The sequence below is a fragment of the Pagrus major genome, chromosome 2, assembly GCF_040436345.1.
Source record: "Pagrus major chromosome 2, Pma_NU_1.0".
Classification (NCBI taxonomy): Eukaryota; Metazoa; Chordata; class Actinopteri; order Spariformes; family Sparidae; genus Pagrus; species Pagrus major.
The window spans coordinates 24,671,868-24,690,261 of record NC_133216.1 but is presented as its reverse complement, the minus strand read 5'-3'; the positions used below and the strand labels follow the sequence as shown (position 1 = coordinate 24,690,261).

The window sequence follows — 18,394 nt, the reverse complement described above, 5'->3', positions numbered from 1 at the left end:
GCAGCAGCAAACTATACAGAAGATAACTGCCCACAAACTGTCTTCAGTGCTGAACTGCACTGATAGTGGAGCAGATAACAGAAAAATCGTGCAAATTATGATACAAGCATGAAATTTGGTTTGGTTGTTCTCTAGGGCCCATTGATGAAATCTGTCCGATTGGACATTTAAAAATCCAAGATGGCGGCCATTTTTCAAGATGGTTGCCAAATTAGCCTCCCGAAGGTCCCTTTTTTCATAGAAATGTGTGTAGTTGACTAATGAATGAATGAATGAATGAATGACATTAGTGTACATTTTTCTTTAAGATGCATTGTATTGTATTAGTATATAGACATATAGATGACATTATTAATGGAAAACGAGAAAAAAGATAACTTTATTGGAAACATAACGAAACACCAATATAACTGTGTAACACAAAACACAAAAGTTCCTCTGGCTGCTACTGGTCACATATGCAGCTGCAGAGTGCTGTGCAAGGGAGCCCTGATCTGAAGCACTTGCATCTCTGGTTGCAACCTTTTTTACAGGAACATTGTCAGTTGCTGACAGCTGGCTGCAATGTTGACCAACACATCTGCCATGTCTCTCCTCTCTGGGTCCACCCCCAGTCCCCCCCCCCCCAGTCAGCAGGACTGCTAGTAGCATGAACCTGAGGTGATTCAACACCCAGCTGCTGCAGTTTCTGCTTGTAAAGTGTGGTCAGATCAGCAAGCCTGAAAATGGGTGGAACTGTACCATCACTGGCAGCTTTTATTTCACTGATGTGAGTGACCAGTTCAGAGAAGGCAATTGGATATGCTTCCTTCCAGTTTTCCTGTGCTCTCTCTTGCTCTTGGACCCTCAGGTAGTCTCGTTCTTTGTTATACAGAGCCACCAAGCAGGCAGAACGATACTTCAGTTCTTGTGCTATGACATCTCCGCTACTCAGTTTGGCAAGTAGTTTCCCATCATTGAGTGTTCTTGCACATTCATTAATTCTCATATTCACTTTCATTGTCATTGCTTCTCTTAGCTCACCTCCTTGAGTCTCACATAGAAAACACTCTATTTTTTTTTTCTCTTGGGCCTTTCTTGGGATATTGCTTCTACCGCCTTCATTTCTGGTAGCTGCTGGGGTTGATCTTTTTTCAGCTCTTTGTACATTTGTGTTGTTAAACAGGAGCCTACACGTCTCATGATAGTGTGCCTTGTTTCGTCTCAAGGTTTCCTCTATCCCTCCACCTTCATCAAGTCTTGCAGGGTCTATATTGATTGGTAGTTGATGAAGTGATTGAAACCGAGGAATATTCCTTGCCATGGTGACATACCCATCATCTCCTTTTTTGACAGGATTGGTCTGGGGAGACTTTAGATCTTCCTTTTTATCTAGTTGACATATGCAACACTTGGTCCAGTCAGTGGTCCTTGATTTACTTGTAGAGCTAACAGCCATGGCTGGTCTGACATTTAGTGTCAAAGGCTGATGCTTTTACGACCCTGGAACTGAAAAAATATAGCCTATTCCTGATCAATTTTTGTGGCCAATGCTGGTGCAAATGTTAGAAACAAGAGAATGTATTTTTACATCAATATATCTGCCAGTATTCTTTATATAAGCTACTGTCGAGTCAACTATCAACTACTGTCAACTATCAAGAATTACTTCATGAAATGCTTAAAAGAACAACAACTTTGAATAATTGTTTGCTAAACTTGTTTCTATGTAGCCTAATTTAAGATTTTATTTAAACATTGGATGGACATCATGAGTTGAATGTATTTATTTATTGGGCAAAAAATCCTCGTATTAATGTTTTACAAAATTAATTTTTTGTGTTCTACCCTATTTGAAGTCACAAAATCCAACTCACCATACTTGAAAACATAGGAATGGACACCAAGATCAAACAAATCGAAAAACTACACACACTAATATAAAAGAGGCGATTTTGAAGGCTAATTTGGCAGCCATCTTGAAAAAATGGCCGCCATCTTGGATTTTCAAATGTTCAATCGGACAGATTTGATCAGAAGCCTTTGGAGAACAAATACACCAAATTTCATGCTTGTATCATAATTTGCACAATTCCACTCAAATTCTGCTTTTATCCGCTCCACTATGAGAGGTATTTAAAAAAAGGTATGAGAGAGTCTATTAAAGTATCCATAAAGTTTAACTTCCTGTAAACTCATTAAAAATTTAAACGCTTTCTTTTTTCTCATATTGTTTCCCATCTCGCTATATAGTGCAGAGAGTGATTTCAGACACATCACTTACAGATGTCAGTGGTAGAGGACTGACCGCATTGGAAACGTGGTGCAACACATTAGCTTTAATATACTTTTAGAAGTCCACTTCAGGGCATGTTACCCCATGTATCGTCAAAGTTTACATTTTTATAGAACATGGCAAGAAAAACAATATAATTTAGTCGTAGTAGTATAATTTTTTTGGTCATCACACATAATACAATAAATATAAACAGTTTAACAGTGTAGGCAAATATTTATGTTCAATTTTCTTAATTATATTTTGTTTCAGATAAAAAGCAACATAAAGACTTAAAACAGGAGAACATCTCTATCTGAATGCAATGCAAGTAGGGTAGGGACAATCAGGCACAAAATATCCAATCCATGTCATAGACTTGAAACGGAAGTGCAATGTTAATCAAGTACAGTAAATGTTGCTGGATAGAATAAATCTTCTTCTGTGCATCAATCCTGAAGGAGAAGCCAGTTGAATGAAAACCTCAGAGCCCCAGGGCGTCTTTCTGCACGTTGCAACCCAACAGAGCATTTCCAGCTTCCACACACTCTGTCACACACGGTGCTGAAATAAAAAACACAAAACAAGTCATCAGCAGAGGAGACTGAATGTGGGCAAACAACAGATTATAACCAGCTCACACTGTTAAAAACTACAGATCAGCTCTTATTATTATGGTTGTTACCATTCTGAGCACGGAGCCATGAAGCAGCCTTCATAGCCAGAAGCTCCCACTCTTCCTGAGTATCCATCTTGAAGCCGTGAAGCCAGATCAGAGCCAGAATGGTGGCCCACACTTCCTGGTTCACCTCCTGTTCAGTAGACATTGTCCTTACACTGAGATATTACTAGCTGCTGTAAAGATGTGACTGGCTTTTTGCATGGAACTCCATTTACCATTTACATGAACAGACTTTATGGAGTTGCACTCTAACAGTATTGGACAGTAACTCACCAATGCAGGCTTTGTGTTCTTCACCTCCTTGCTGCTCTTTCCCAGTGCAGCAGCCAGAGCTGGATCCAACACCCACCAGCCAGACGCCTTCTGGAGGGAGACCAGCTGCAGAAAAGTTTCTCTGGGTGGCTGCTTGGGTTCACTGTCTTTATCCCCATTTGAAGGCATTTCTGAGAAGCAAATCAAAGAAAGTATAAACACAAAGTAATCTGCGTGTACAGATCGCACAGATTGTACAGAAATCCCTGTCTGTTTACACCATAAAGACACGTGTACACAATAAAAATAGTTAAACTCACAACCACAACTCACAATAATCCAAGCAGATAGAAGTAAATACTGTAGGATGCAACATGTAGGATCTCTGACAGAGTTTAATAGCTTTACTTAGATTGAGAAAGGATAGCCCACATGCCACTTGCTTGCTTACCGCTGGTCGGAGGTGGGGCACTCTGCCCTCGCCTAAAGGAGCGGCCAATTCTGCTGGAAACTGTTGATAGAGAAGAGATTTCAAGCAAATCATTAGGATTTTGTTTGTTTTTATTATATGCATTTATAAGAACTTCTGGAGAAAATGCATTTCCTGCAGAAAATGAATGAATGCTGACAGCTCAAAGTGCAAAGCACTGCTGAAGGGAAGAAATATGAAAAAAACTGCAACCTGAATTTTATTGTAACCGTACAGTTATAAAGGAGACAGGTCCTAACTCTTTAAAGGATTTTAACATTAATACACTGATGAGAAACTGTTGCAGGTGTATTCACTCATCCAATCACTTTACGTGGTAAGTGAAACAGCTGAGGGTTTGAAACGTTTGCTTGTGGCAACTGCTCTGACTCGGACTGGGTGGGGAAAGATGTCCAATTCATCACTGGTCCACAACTCCCTGCATTGAAGTTGTAGAGCACAAGCGAGGTCTGCTGAGTAGGGCTGCAACTGACAATTATTTTTATTGTTGAATAATCTGTTCTCGATTAATTGATTAGTTGTTTGGTCTATAAAATGTCTGAAAACGGTGAAAAATGATGATCAGTGTTTTTCAAAAGCCCAAGGTGAAGGTCCTAAAATGTCTTTTGTCCACAACCCAAAGATATTCGCTGGCCACATATTGTTTGCCCTCCTCCAATCTAGGAGGCGCTACAGAATCTCTCTTCCAGGACCGGCAGGTTCAGGAACAGCTTCTTGCCACATCAGTGATAGTATTTAGTATTGTCGCTTAATAAATATTAAATTTTCATGAATAATATGGCAGGACCAAGTGGCTTTGAGTCACAGCCAGCCACAAGCTGTCTGCTCTGCTTCAGCTCAGCTAGCTCTGGTCACTGATCTTCAGCTTTCGGCCGTGTTGTGGCAACTCTCTACAAGATTTATGTATTTATTTAGCTCTTTCAGAAGCAGAAACAAAATTCTGTTCACCCAATTTATTGAGAATCTATTGTAATAATTTTGTGCCAACAGTGTGCCAGAGTCCATGAAAGCAAACTAGTATATTGACCTTTTAAATTACTTTTATGATTAACTCCTTTTTAATGGCAACAAGTAATCTAAAATAGACAAGTAATCTGAAAAGGAAACATTTACCTGATTTTAGTTTCTTCTTTAAGGACGTTCCTGAAGCTTTTGAGAGAAAATTTTGAAATATTATCATGAATAACAAGTAGTGTGAAACAAGACAACAGTCAAAATAGCTCATGCCAGGTTCAAATGAATAATAATAAAGAACATGAGTAAAAATGTAAGATTATTCTTACCAGAGAAATTAATTTGATTAGTTATGTTTCTCTTGTATTCAGAAATATAAAAAACATGTTAAATAAAAAACAATTAATTTTCTACTACGTACCAGCGCCCTTAGCAGGTTTTTCATCCTCAGAGGAAAAACTATACTGACGCAAATACATAGCTTTGAGATAAGAAAAGAAAAAGGGAGAACATTAAATCCAGATCACTGTATGAACCAGTAAACCAGTAAACCACAGGCTCATTACCTAAAGCAGTAACACTCACGGGCTGTAGGAACAATTCTGCGCACCAGAGGTCCTTGAATCACCTCGCCGTCCCCTTTGTTGACAGCGATGAAGGCAGTGAAGGCGCTGCTCACTCCTGATTGGACACTGAGCTCCACCACCTTCTTCCTCACTACTTCATCTGGCTCTCCTCCATCCTCTTTCTTCTCCATCTCCAGGGAACGAATCAGACTCCAAGCACCCAACCTGTGGACTGTTAATCTGCAGACAGGACAGAGAGGTAGATTTATTAACCAGTTCTAATTTAAACATGCAAGTGCATCAATATCAAGCGACAAGCTTGACAAATTATTACATTCAAAAGGACTCTCTACACCACTCCCCTTCAGCGTCACAAGCTCACCAAAAATACGGTTGCAGCGGTGAAACAGTTCATTACTTATCATTTCATTACAAAATTACAGATTATTTTGCAGCTCGGTCTTAAACAAAATATTCTGCCTTCTCTTCCAAGCTTGACAAAGAGAATCTGCTACTAAAAAGGCTCCCTTCCCGAAGCACGGCTCAAGTTGTTCAAAATCATCCAACCAAATAAAAGAAATCAGCATAAATTGAGGTCATTTCAGTAAAAAGTACAGCCCTTACATCGTCATAGACAGGACAACAAAACAAGACATCAACCTCATTCTGAATTTCACCTAACTCACACAACAAACAAAGTCTGTCTTCCTCTGGAGCGGCACTAAACCTGCCTAATGATAATGTTCCTCAACATAACTGTGCAAATAGGGATCTTTGCCTTTTGTTTAACTTATACCTCACATAAGGTATGATCAGACATCTTCACACGTCTATTCCAGAGCTGAAGCATTTGACATTTATGTCTGATGATTGGGAGTTCCCATCCCATATCTCCATTAATGTCCAAGACTGAAGTTAATTTGTGAACTCCCAAAAAAGATCGGATAGCTCTCTGATGTACAGTATTACAAATTGTATGTTCTCGGGAACCCCAAACACTAAAGGCATAATCAGACACAGGACACACACATGAATTGTAGGGTTGTGTGTAACTATGGGAACCCAAATTACCACAATGTTTAACTTTGTTCATTACAGACCACAGTGCTCTGCCCGCTGACTGCGCTAGAATGCTGACAGCATCTTTAAATGTCATGTGCTCATCCAGCGTCAAACTGATATTTATACTGATCAGTATATGACAGCACAATTGAACCCAAACTAAAACTAACAGAACTTATCTCCTGTAATCTTTGTCTAAAATGTACTATTTGTGATTTATCTTGATTCACTACGAGCCTCAATTTCCAGCAGCAATCTGCAACAATGTTCAGCATAATCTGCACATTCAGCATGTAAGACTATGTCATCTGCATACGCCTAGAAATATGCCCACAGTCTGCCCATCAACTTTAACTCCAAGGCTGGAAGCTTTGATTTGCAGATCTAAGTCATTAACACGAATAGAAAACAATGTTGGAGACTAAATATCTCCTTGCTTCACACCAAGTTCAGTAAACCATCCAGTTGTGTATTCATTAACCTGAACACAGGCAAGAGGCGCTTGATAAAGAGACTAATGATACAACTTCCTATTAACACCAGCTTTTAACAGCTGTCGTAGAAATTTAGGTTGGTGAGAACTGAAATAAAGACTTTGTCTTGCAAACTGTCTCTCTTGTTGGAGCAAAGAGGTCAGACAGTCATACAGAGTGGAATCAGTCTGCACAGTGCGGAGCAAAGATGATATGGAGCAGAGCTTTCTTTATAGGCAGAAGGCACGAGCCTATAGCTGACAGTTCTTTCGGAAAGGAAATAAGGTGAGCAGAACTGGTTGAAAACAGCTCTGTGGTTAGACATAGACAGCGCAATACGCTCGAACTCATACAGATACAGGCAGTACAAAAGGTTACACAAGGGTAAGGGTGTCAAGCTATACTAGAATTTTCCATTACACAACCTATATTGAAGAAGTTCCCTATTAATCCAGTAAAAACGCCTTCTCGAAGTCAGTAAAACAAACTAATGTAGATCTATTCTCATTCATTTTTGAAAATACAAAAAAAATACAGTGACTACATATATATGATCAATACATGCTCTGGCTTTTCTAAATCCATTTTGCTCATCCACAAGCAAACCTGTCGTCCCAAGATGGTCATCAAGTCTTCTATCAAAAGTGATGAATACAATTTATACACACTTATACCCCTGCAGCTAAGTGGAAGCTCGGGGTCAGTTTTACATTTACATTTTTCTGTTACATTTTTGATTCAAACAGACAGTTGTAAACATTAGCCTTCACAATAATATTCCATTCATAGCATATCATTGTATTTAACCATAACCTTAATATTATCAATTGTAAATTCATTTTCCAGTGCATTGCACTTGTTCGCACTGTTTTACCCAGTGTCCTGTGCAGGTGTGAGACTGAAGTGGAGCTGGTTCTGAGAGGGATGACCTGCCAGGCTGTACTTCACCGTCACACAGCCCTCTGCTGCCTCTGAACTCTGACAAAGCATTACAGTGTTGGAAAACATGTTTGTTAATGTGATGACATACCTGATTAAAACACTTATATGCTGGCCGTTCAGTTTGTCCTGCTCTCAGATATAAAATAGCTACTTCACTATGTAGTGGTGATGCTCCTACCTGTCCACTGAGCTGGGCATAAATAACCCCACCCTTGAAAAGTGCTGTGATTGGTGGAGAGAGGACAGTGACAGAGACTCCCTTTGGCAAATCCCACGTGACCGATATGTCCTCCAAAACTGGCTGCAGAGCAAATCTCAGTGACTGCATCACCTGATGAGTAAAAACAAAAGCAAAATGTGGGAGAGGCACTTGGTTTTCTCCTACCTCTTGATCTGAAACAAATGGACACAAATGTGTTGTTGCTTTTCTTATTAAACTTTTTATATGAACTATGTCCTACTTGCAGTTGCATCCTGTTAGCCTTTGTGATGAACTGAGCGTGACCTCCTCCTTCCTTGGCCAACCCATTGATAAGAGCAGAGCTGGCCCCTCTCCCAATCCCAAAAGAGAAACACCTACAATAGATTAGTTTGATGATGATGAGACATATTCTAGGAACTGTGTGGGTGTTTGTTGTGTTTTGTGTTCTTGTGGTTTCACCTGTGGGAGCCTGAATTCTTCTTCACCAGATTGATAACTTCTTTGGTGTTACATACCTCTCCATCAGTAAAGACAAATAGCTGGGGAGGAGATTTTACATTTATTTTATATTATGAGGTGACTAACCAATGGCAGTAACTGACTGCCGTACCCGAACCCTTTAAAACAGAATTCCAGCAGACTTTCTAAAAAAATGTAGGCGTCGTTCTGTCAGACAGCTGAACAAAAATAGACAGCGATGAAGACTGGCCACAATGACAACTGATGCTGCAGTTGCAGTGGATTAAACTGATGTAAATGTATTAAAACGTCTGATATCAACTTGTTAAAGTAATAATAAAGCAACATTACAACATAACTGATAGTCAGGATTTAGTTAATACACAATAGATATTTCATAATTTACAAATTGAGCATATAAAAGCATATACATTTCATGCAAACTGTTTATGTGTGAATCATTAGTAAATTGAACAGGTTTCTACCCACTGGACGCCAGTTCACATTAGTTCTGAGGAGGTGGAGCGACACAGTGGTCAGATAAGGGGATTACATGTGTGTGATGTCCAAACTATTCAGCTATATCCAAGCACAGTACGCTCAGGATCATCCCACACAGTAAGGCCTGTCCATCTCTTAATTGGCTGCTACAGCTACAGCAAATATCAAACCCTCATCTTTCACAGTGTGAATACACCACACACACAAAACATGCTTAGAATTAGTATGGACTAATGAATAGGGACACTCTGGCAGACCATTTTATGTGCAATACATTTTCAGCAGCTCTGTTTAGTACTGCAGTAACTTCATGAGCAGCCACTATACATATACATATTTCCAACCACTGCGCCTTCTTTGACAAATCCCACTGTTCTCAAATCATGTCAACTTAGAGGGCTTCTAACTTTGAACACAGTTAACCAAATCTCTGGTCCCATCTACAGTTTTCTCCCGCACTACAGCCATTTTAATTGTCTACAGCATATCCACATTAGTGATGGGACAACAAAAGATTTTATAGCAAATTGCAATAAAAAGCACTCAGGATTAGTTAAACATAGTGAATTTCCATCATTGGGATAATTTCAAATTGGAATAATTGTGAATATCTTCACGAATGACTTGAAAAAGCAAGTCAGTCAAAGTGTAGCTTGATAATGTACAGTCACACACCGGTTTCCTGATTCATTTTGATTAACTTATTTGAACTATCTTCCCAGTCATTCCAAAATCCTACTCCTGTCATCACGGCTGAAAGCTCGACTTGCCCATTGTATTCTCCACTAATAATGTAATAAATCAACTATGAACTATTGCGTTGATGACTGGGTTTTATATAATTAGTACCACCTCTGTAACTTCTGTGACGTGTGTGTGTCTGTGTGTGTGTTACTTGTCGAGGTTGATAAGGAATGCAGGGCTGGCTGTAAATATGTTGGAGGGGCTTCAGGATCTCTGTTCCTCCCAGATTAGCGCCCATCTTTTTAACTTTCTTCAGAGCTTCTTCCACGGTCGTCTGGCTGTACTCAACACTTTGACTTGGATGAGAAAATACAGACAAATGTATACACATGAACTATAAAAATAATAATAATAATAACAATAATAATAATAATAATAAACTTGATTTGTATAGCACCTTTAAAAACAGAGTTTACAAAGTGCTTTCGACATTAAGCAAAAGCAGGAAACTCATACAATTTGACTACTTGACAATATTAGCGAATAAGCACTCAACAGTCAAGCCAAACACAAGGAAGTCTAGTCTAAGGTGAGTTAAAACAAGAAGGCAGATATAAAATCACAAAAAATTCAAAATGAGTTATTACAAGTAAAAGGAATAAAAGTGATAAAACAGGCAAAATCACAGAAATAAAAGTGAGGGAGAAGAAAGAAAAGAAAAATCTAATAAATAAATAAAATAAGATAAAAATAAAAATTGATAATTCATTTTAAAAAGTCAATGCAAAAATAGAAATAAATAAAAGAATACAAGGTAGGAATTAAAAACAGATAGGTTGTCTAAGAGCGGTACCGGGAATAAAAGATGGAAAGATGAAAATCCAGTTAAAAAAGGACTTCACATAAAAAGTGGGTTTTAAGAAGTGATTTAAAAGAGGTCACTGATTCTGCAAGCCTTGTCTCCTCAGGTAGGTCGTTCCAAAGTCAAGGGGCCCTGACGGCAAAAGCGCGGTCACCCTTAGATTTGAGTCTCGACTTTGGAACGACCAGAAGGGTCCCACCCGAGAATCTAAGGCTGTGAATAGGCTCATATGGGGTCGGCTTTTTTTACGATGTAACTTGGGGCAAGACCCAGATGAACTTTAATAGTAATCAGTAAAATCTTAAAAGATGAGGGCATGAGTACGTTTTTCCAGATCAGAGTGTGATAGTATTGCTTTGATTTTGGAGATGGTTCTTAAATGCATGAAGCAGAACTCTTTTGATATGTGGTTGGAATGAAAGATCTGAATCAATTATGACATTTAGATTTCTGGCAAAAGGCTTGATGTTCGCAGGTAAGGGACCAAGGATATTTGCAATGATGCTGAGTCTTTTGTGTGGGTAGTGGAAAAGTATGATTTCTGACTTGGAGTTATTCAGTTGTAAAACATTTTGTGCCATCCAACATTTGATGTCATTGAGACAGTTAAAAAACAGCAGCTAGGCTTTTTGGGTCACCAGGTCTCAGCGGAAGATATATCTAATGCACAAATACACATGTATAGCCAAATACTGCCACACTTTTTTGTGGGCTGAATGAAATTACCATAAGTTGTGACTTACGGGAAGATGTGTTCATATTTTTTACCAAAACTGTAGATGTTGAAGTAGCAGCCCATTGGTAAGCTCTTCAACAGGAGCAGCAGAGCATCCTTAAGGGAAGAGAGAAAAGATACTGAAGGCCACTGAGTGAGAGGGACACTATGAATGATCTCATGACTGAAACAACACATAATGAATACCCTGGCACTGGCAATGCGAGTCTGGCGTCTCTTGTGGTGGTTCATTACAAAACGCATACTTCCAGATCGATCCAATAAGAACACAAACTCTCCACAGGAAGCCACTGAAGACATGACAGCCTGGGGGAACTCAGGGTACAGGCTCAGCATCACCACTGGATCACCCATCAGAGAGCCTGAAACACAGAGGAGAGACAGAAACATGACCACACATCTGGCTTTTACCAGTTGTTACAACAAACTCATCAGTTGGAGGATAATGACCTTTTTATTTGTAAAGTAACAACTGGACTCATTCACTAACTCACCAGGCTTGGCAGAGGCCTGTCCTGCCTCCACCACAGCAGTGGGCTGGTGGGCATCTTTGTAATAAATCAGCACCTCAACGTCTCTGTCAAACTTGTGTCCTGCAGCCAACTTGACCTGCAGTTCACAAAACACTCATAAATATAAAGAAAGTGATGTATGTTGTTGTCAGTATTGAGCAACAATCACACACAGCAGACACATTAGCACTCCACCTACCGTGGCCTGGGTTTGCTCTGTGTTGAGGTACTGGAGAGGGTCCAGGGAACAGTTGGACTCTACTTTAGAGACTGGACGAGGAGAGGACACTCGAGCAGAGAAAGACAGACTGTAGGGCACCAGAGAGGCTGGAACAGAGGTCACCTGAAAACTGGCACCTTCACTGCCTGTAAATAACATGAGACAAGTGAGGAGTACTAGAATCGAAGAGACATTACACCAACATTGTAATGCAAAATAAAGCTTTTCTTCTGGTAAATATATCAATCTCTTATTTCAATATATGGACAATATGACTTAGGGATTAATGAATGTAATGACTGTATCCATTGTGTCACTCCCCAAGCCCTCTAAAAGCCATGTAGTTGTGCGGTATGTCTTGTTGATGAGGTCGTGACAACCACAGTGTGTCACAGTGTATTCTGAAAAAATCTTCCACACACTTACAGGCACTTTGTTGGCACAAACTGGAAATACATCACATGAGTAAGGGAATTGACTTCAAGGAAATATTGCAAGTGTGGGGGTTTGGGAGACACTCGACCTTGTTATGAAACAATCTCATTTCACTCACAACCCCATGGAAGATTGTATGGAAACTAGACACTGAGATTCAGCGTGAACACACTACATCCATCTCCATCTTCTTACACACATTTTACTGAGCTCATAATCTGAAAACGTTTTTGGCCTTAAAAATGTGATGGCTTTTGAAAAGCACCACTTTTTAAGCAGCTCTTGCAAGTGATGTGTATTTCTTCTGGAAAGTCGGATGAAACTCGACCTCGTTATCTGCTATATTTTCCTCACAACTTGCTTCACCCCATCAACTGCCTATTGCAAAAGACAATGTGTTCTGTGAGTGGTGTGTGAAGCTGGATTTTTGACTTTGACTGATGTAGCTATGAAAGCATTCCCCTGACAGAACTGTTGGCTGGTGTCCCTACCCTGAGGTTGGTAGCGAGGGTTGAGCACAGCAGGCAGACAAAACCTCAGCCCGTCATCAGCCTGCACAGCCAGCTCAGTGACATACTCCAGCCTGATGGAGGCGCTCTCTCCTGGAGGCAGACTGCCCACACTCAGACAGAATATATCTGGACTCTGCTCACTCTCCTCCAATAGGAAGGCCTGCTGACCGGAGCTCAAAGCATCATCATACTTCTCTCGAGCCTGGAGTACAGACGACACATGTGAGTCACTTTCACTGTGTTTACTGTGTTTTTCAGCTCCACTATAGTGAGAAAGTCTTTACTGTGCAGCTCACCTCCTGTTTGTCCTTCACCTCAGCAACAATCTGCGTCTGTCCGATCGTAGCACTGAAATGACAGACAGCAGCATCTCCAGGCAGAGGGAAGACAAACACAGCCTCTAGTGGTTTGTCCTCCTTGTTCTCATAGTTCAGAGTGGAGATCACTGAAGCCACATGGTCCCTCACCTGCAGCTCCACCTCCACACTCTTCAGAGGAACTGACACAGAAACAGCTGACGTTACAGATCAAACAATAGATTTATGTTTATTTAACTTTGATTGGAAAAGCTCCAGGTTTCCCTGACGACCAAACACACGGACACATGGACAAAGATATCCACTTTCACACCAGGACAGTCGCAAACCGGACAACCACCCTCATGGTTGCAGAAGAATATACAAAAACACAAACAGCTAAAATGATTTGACACAGTTATTTATTAACTCAAGGCCCCTCTGGGATGACATGGTAGAAAAAAAAACTGGATGTTGAAATCCACAGATTTGTAAATCCGTGCTCTCGGATTTACGATCCGTGTGCACAGATTTTGCCCTCTTCTCATTGATCAGCTGGAGGCTTCGTGGATACAAGCAACCCAGCACAGCCACTGTTCCCTCCCTACTCTCTGTGGAGAACATGGTCACAGTGTACAGCAGCAGCTGACCAAGAAGCATCGCAAACTGGGGCCAGGTGAACTTCAGAGGGTAGCGACAGAGGTGAGATAGAAGCTTACTTACATACATACATTGATAAAAATAAATACATCATTTATGATATCTATATATTGTAAAGCTGATACCCATCTCAATATTGTATTGAACTGCATTCATTTTTTAGGTTTTTAGACACTATCCATGCAAAGGAGAGGTTTGCTTTCACCAAGCACCTGATCTGCTGCAGGGAGTACAGCAGCCAGTTCCCTGAAGCAAGCTAAAAACTGACTGTCACTCATCTACAGCAACAAATGCTTGTTTTACTCATTGTTTTATAAGCTAAAATGTCAAACATTTGGTGTTTCCATCTTCTTGAGTGTACTTTTTTGCTGCTGTTCTTGTCATTTATGACAGCAAATGAAGAGGTTTTAAGTTTTGGACTGATGTCTTGACAAGCAGGGCTCCGGGAATTTGTTAATGAAAAAAAGATCTTTGCAAAACTTCTTCAGTTTTTAATAAGTGTCATTTTAATGTGGTAAATTATACTTTTTTGTGGCGGAAAATCATATCAGACCAATATTACTGTTCCAAGCAGAGTATTTTAATTGTAATAAATTAATTTATTTTTCTAATGTATTGAAAGGAACTGGTGTGATGCACCAGTATGATGCTTTGGCGCATCCTGCTGGTGATACATGGTTATAGCAGATGCTTTGTGCGATACATGCACCCCACCCCCCACCCCTCAGATAACAGTTTTTATTGAGACAAAAGTGTCATGGAGGAAATAAAACTTTTCATTATCATGTTTTCAGCTCTGTACCTTGTTCGTCCCGACGCAGACCACAGAGTGACATCATTCTTTGAGGCGTCCTGCTGTAGGGAGCAGGAAATGGGCATTTATAGGTTTGGTGAAACAGTTGGAAAAATACTTACAAGATACTCTGTTTTCATTTGAATATCATCCAAATTCACAACTTGAATTTGTCGAAGCTCTTCCAGATATTTTTATACTTTTTATCTATTCATTTATTTACGATAAAGAAAAAACTACAGACCAAAGCAATCAATCTGTCAAACTAACATTAATTAGAACTTAGAACTGCGTCATCTTGAACTATTTAAACAAACTGAAGAAACACCTACCTCTTACAGCAAAAGATGCTTTTGTATAATTGTCAAGGTTTCTCCTGTGGACATACACCTGGAGGTTTATAGACTATAACAGGAACTCTTCATCCAGCTGCTCAAACAGAATAGACGCCCAGGACAAACCTGATTACAGCCCCGGGTGTGTTAGATTTGTTCATTTGCTCCTCCCTGCAGTCAGTGTCGGGAATTTCCCTAATGAGTTTATTGTCCTCTGTTAACAAAAGCACAGTGAGTACAAACATAGGTACATGTTGTGTATAGCAGGCCCTTAGAGGCATGACACTATGAATGATTTCATGACAGAAACAACGCATAATGAATACCCTGGCACAGCCAACTGATAGTATTGAGTATCAGTATACTAAATAAAGATGTGTTATCAGCAGTAGGTGATTTGTTAATTCTTAACAGGGGGGATGGCTCAATGGGAGCACCACCCTGCCCCGACACACCAATGTACACCTCCCAAAGGACATTGTTGCAGGACGCCTTAACCATAACTGTGACATTTCTAATTCTACAACTCCATTTTATAAAGTTATCTTCCTTCTCTCCCTACTACAATTGTCTTTTTATAACTGTATTAAAATACTGAGTAAATACACCTTTAAATTGTATGCAGTGGACTGAGTTTATTCAGGTAGGGTTTTCTCATGTTTCTCACAATACACTACAAGCAGGGTCATTTCAAGTTACATGACCCCTTGGAATTTTTTACCATCTAAATTCCTTGAAGGACACAAAATGAACATTGTGCAAAATAGTAGAGCCGACCGATTTATCGGTAGGCTGATTTTATCGGCCAATATTAGCCTCTCACAGATATATCAGTATCGGTATATTGTCCGATATGCACCGATGTGAAAACCTTATATTTAAATACTATAATACAGAAAAACATGCTCGGGCTAATTTAAAATTGATGTAATAACGTAGTTTGTCCAGCAGAGCGCGCTTCAACAGGGGATAAAACAGCTGGTGTCAGGAAATGTAACAGCTACCTCACTAATGGTTGAACTATAAACACAAAAATGACAATTACCAACATAACATAAGCCACCATGTTCTGAACAGACACTAAAAACGTCACATTTATTTTTAGAACAAGCAAACTTGTTGTGCTCCTCCTCCACACGAGAGATGCGCTGGGAATCCACCGGAAGCTGCTCTATGACGTCGCGTCTGCTACAGGTTTTGTCCCGCCCTCCGCACAGCGTCATACCATGAATGTATAAAGAGAACCCAGTGGGAACGTTTCAGAACCGAGCCTTTGGCCTGCCCGATTTTGTTGGCTTGCTCAGATTTTGTTGATCTGGTCATTTTTCGTTTTTATACAATCAGGAGTCTGCACAGGGTGTTTTATTTTGAAAAGTGACCGGATGCTCTATGCCGTTCCTGTGCCTCTGACTTCCTGCCGGCGCGATCTGCTCTGTGCAGCTTGTTGCGGCTTCCGTCAAAAATTGACCAGGCAGCCGGACCGCAAAGCAGCCATGCTACGCTGGACTCTACTGTGCGCCGTCGATCGCGGCCGCTTGTGATTTGTAACACACTTCCTGCTACTAGGGGATGGAGAGTGATGGCAGGTTAACAAGGGGGATGCTTTTTGGTAATTTTGCTTACAAGGGGGACGGCATCCCCCGTCATCCCCCCTCAAATCGCCTACTGAGCGAGACGCATGTGGAGAGCTGTCAACTTGGATCACCAAAGACACATGTTAATACCAAGCAGAAACAGGCTCTAAGAGTGTCTGATGAAAGTGATGGCTGGTGTCCCTACCCTGAGGTTGGTAGCGAGGGTTGTGCACAGCAGGCAGACAAAACCTCAGCCCCTCATCAGCCTGCACAGCCAGCTCAGTGACGTACTCCAGCCTGATGGAGGCGCTGATGGAGAGAGAATATATCTGGACTCTGCTCACTCTCCTCCAATATCCATACACACAAACAGGCCTCGTTCTTGCAGAAGAAAATACAAAAACACAAACAGCTAAGATGATTTGACACAGTTACCTGTTAACCATGCAGCTGTTCCTATATAACAGCATGCTTAACAGTCAACACAAGGAAGGCTGACACAGGTGGGCTGACATCCCACCTGTGCAGGTGTGAAGCTTATTTGAGGGCTTCCTGCTGTAGAGAGCAAAGAAAACAAAAAAACAAAATAAATACAAATAAATAAATAAATTATAGGTTTGGTGAAACAGTCAAACACATACAGACATTTGCTGTGACAATATTATCAATATTCAAGTCGGTCAAATAGTTCTTTGAATATTGTTAAACCAACTATGAAGAACTAAATCAGTCAGTCAATACAGTCAGAACATTGACCTTGGAAAATACAAAACAGTGTGGCATCTCACATTAAGAAAATAAATAAAAACACATGAGACATAAAGTGAATGAAGTGCGTATGTCAGTATAGGTATAAATTAAATCAATCTGTCAAACTGACATTAAGTAAGAGATAACAACTGCGTCATCTTTGACTGTTTAAACAAACAGACCAGACACCTACCTCTCACAGCAAATTTTGCATCGTTGTCAACGTTTCTCCTGTGGACAAGAGCATAAAACCTGGAGGTTTATAGACTATAACAGGAACTCTTCAACCAGCTGCTCAAACACAACACACGCCCAGAAACAAATCAAATCACGGACCCGGGGTGTGTTAGATTTGTTCATTTGCTCCTCCCTGCAGTCAGTCAGTGTCGGGAGTTTACCTAATGAGTCTATAATGTCCCCTGTTAACAAAAGCACAGTGCGCAAAAACGTAGTTACATGTTTCAACATCGGAGAAGGCATTGAAAGGCATGACAGATAGAGAGGGAGAAAATAAGCAACAGGCCTTTATTTTGAAATGTGCCTCCAAACTCAGGCGGAAGCTGGAGTGTAGTTTATCTCCTCTCCTGAAAAAGTTAATGTCCCCTTCTACAAACTGCCATCCATAGATGGCGTTGTTCATTCATTTTCCAGCCAGTACATGGACTGACAGACGTAGTAAATGTGGGGAAGATGAAAGTGAAACGGTCTGTAATTGGTTTACAGTCCTAATTTTGATCATTTTAACTCTAGCATTTTTTTCTTATTGTCCTTGCTCATGGTGAACTGATTCAGTCTTATTTCTATCCCTGCCTATTTGCTGTGGTTCTACCTGCTCAGTATCAAAAAGTGTCAAGAAACCAATACTCCAATAGCAGGGGTTTTGGACATCACAGCAGGGTTTGATTATCATGACTTTTATTTATTTTCACTGTAGCATTTATCTCCTGTTGACCTAAAAGCCTTTATTGCATTTGTGAACATACAATTAAGGGCCATTTCACTGCATTTTTCATGTTTAGACCACATGAGACCAGGTCCAGATCTAAAACCACTATACTTAGACTTATCAAATCTGGATTATCAAACCCTGTGATGTCCCCTGTCATACTGGATTGTTGGTTTCTTGAGACTTTTTGATACTGAGCGGGTAGAACAGGGGTCAGCAACCTGTACGATTAAAAGAGCCAT

The 18,394-nt window shown here is 40.3% G+C and overlaps 1 protein-coding gene across 2 annotated transcripts; it reads right to left on the bottom strand.

Annotated features, from left to right (window-relative positions):
* Window positions 1–2,298: 2,298 nt before the first annotated feature.
* Window positions 2,299–16,786, bottom strand: LOC141018286 (von Willebrand factor A domain-containing protein 5A-like). 2 transcript variants are annotated; one of them, XM_073493228.1, is made up of 22 exons: window positions 16,662–16,786; window positions 15,009–15,096; window positions 14,880–14,923; window positions 14,557–14,609; window positions 13,095–13,297; window positions 12,778–13,000; window positions 11,831–11,997; window positions 11,614–11,728; window positions 11,306–11,481; window positions 11,127–11,215; window positions 9,733–9,877; window positions 8,337–8,416; window positions 8,137–8,251; window positions 7,854–8,006; window positions 7,608–7,711; window positions 5,218–5,438; window positions 5,054–5,113; window positions 4,792–4,827; window positions 3,640–3,699; window positions 3,210–3,379; window positions 2,940–3,066; window positions 2,299–2,818 (listed from the first exon to the last, which is right to left on the bottom strand). In XM_073493228.1, the coding sequence occupies exons 4-22, from the start codon at window positions 14,591–14,593 to the stop codon at window positions 2,739–2,741; spliced, it is 2,361 nt and encodes a 786-aa protein (XP_073349329.1). In that variant the 5' UTR covers window positions 14,594–14,609; window positions 14,880–14,923; window positions 15,009–15,096; window positions 16,662–16,786; the 3' UTR covers window positions 2,299–2,738. The 2 variants fall into 2 exon arrangements, with proteins under 2 accessions (XP_073349329.1, XP_073349322.1); XM_073493221.1 differs by having other exon boundaries at window positions 14,880–15,096.
* Between the last annotated feature and the right edge of the window lie 1,608 nt (window positions 16,787–18,394).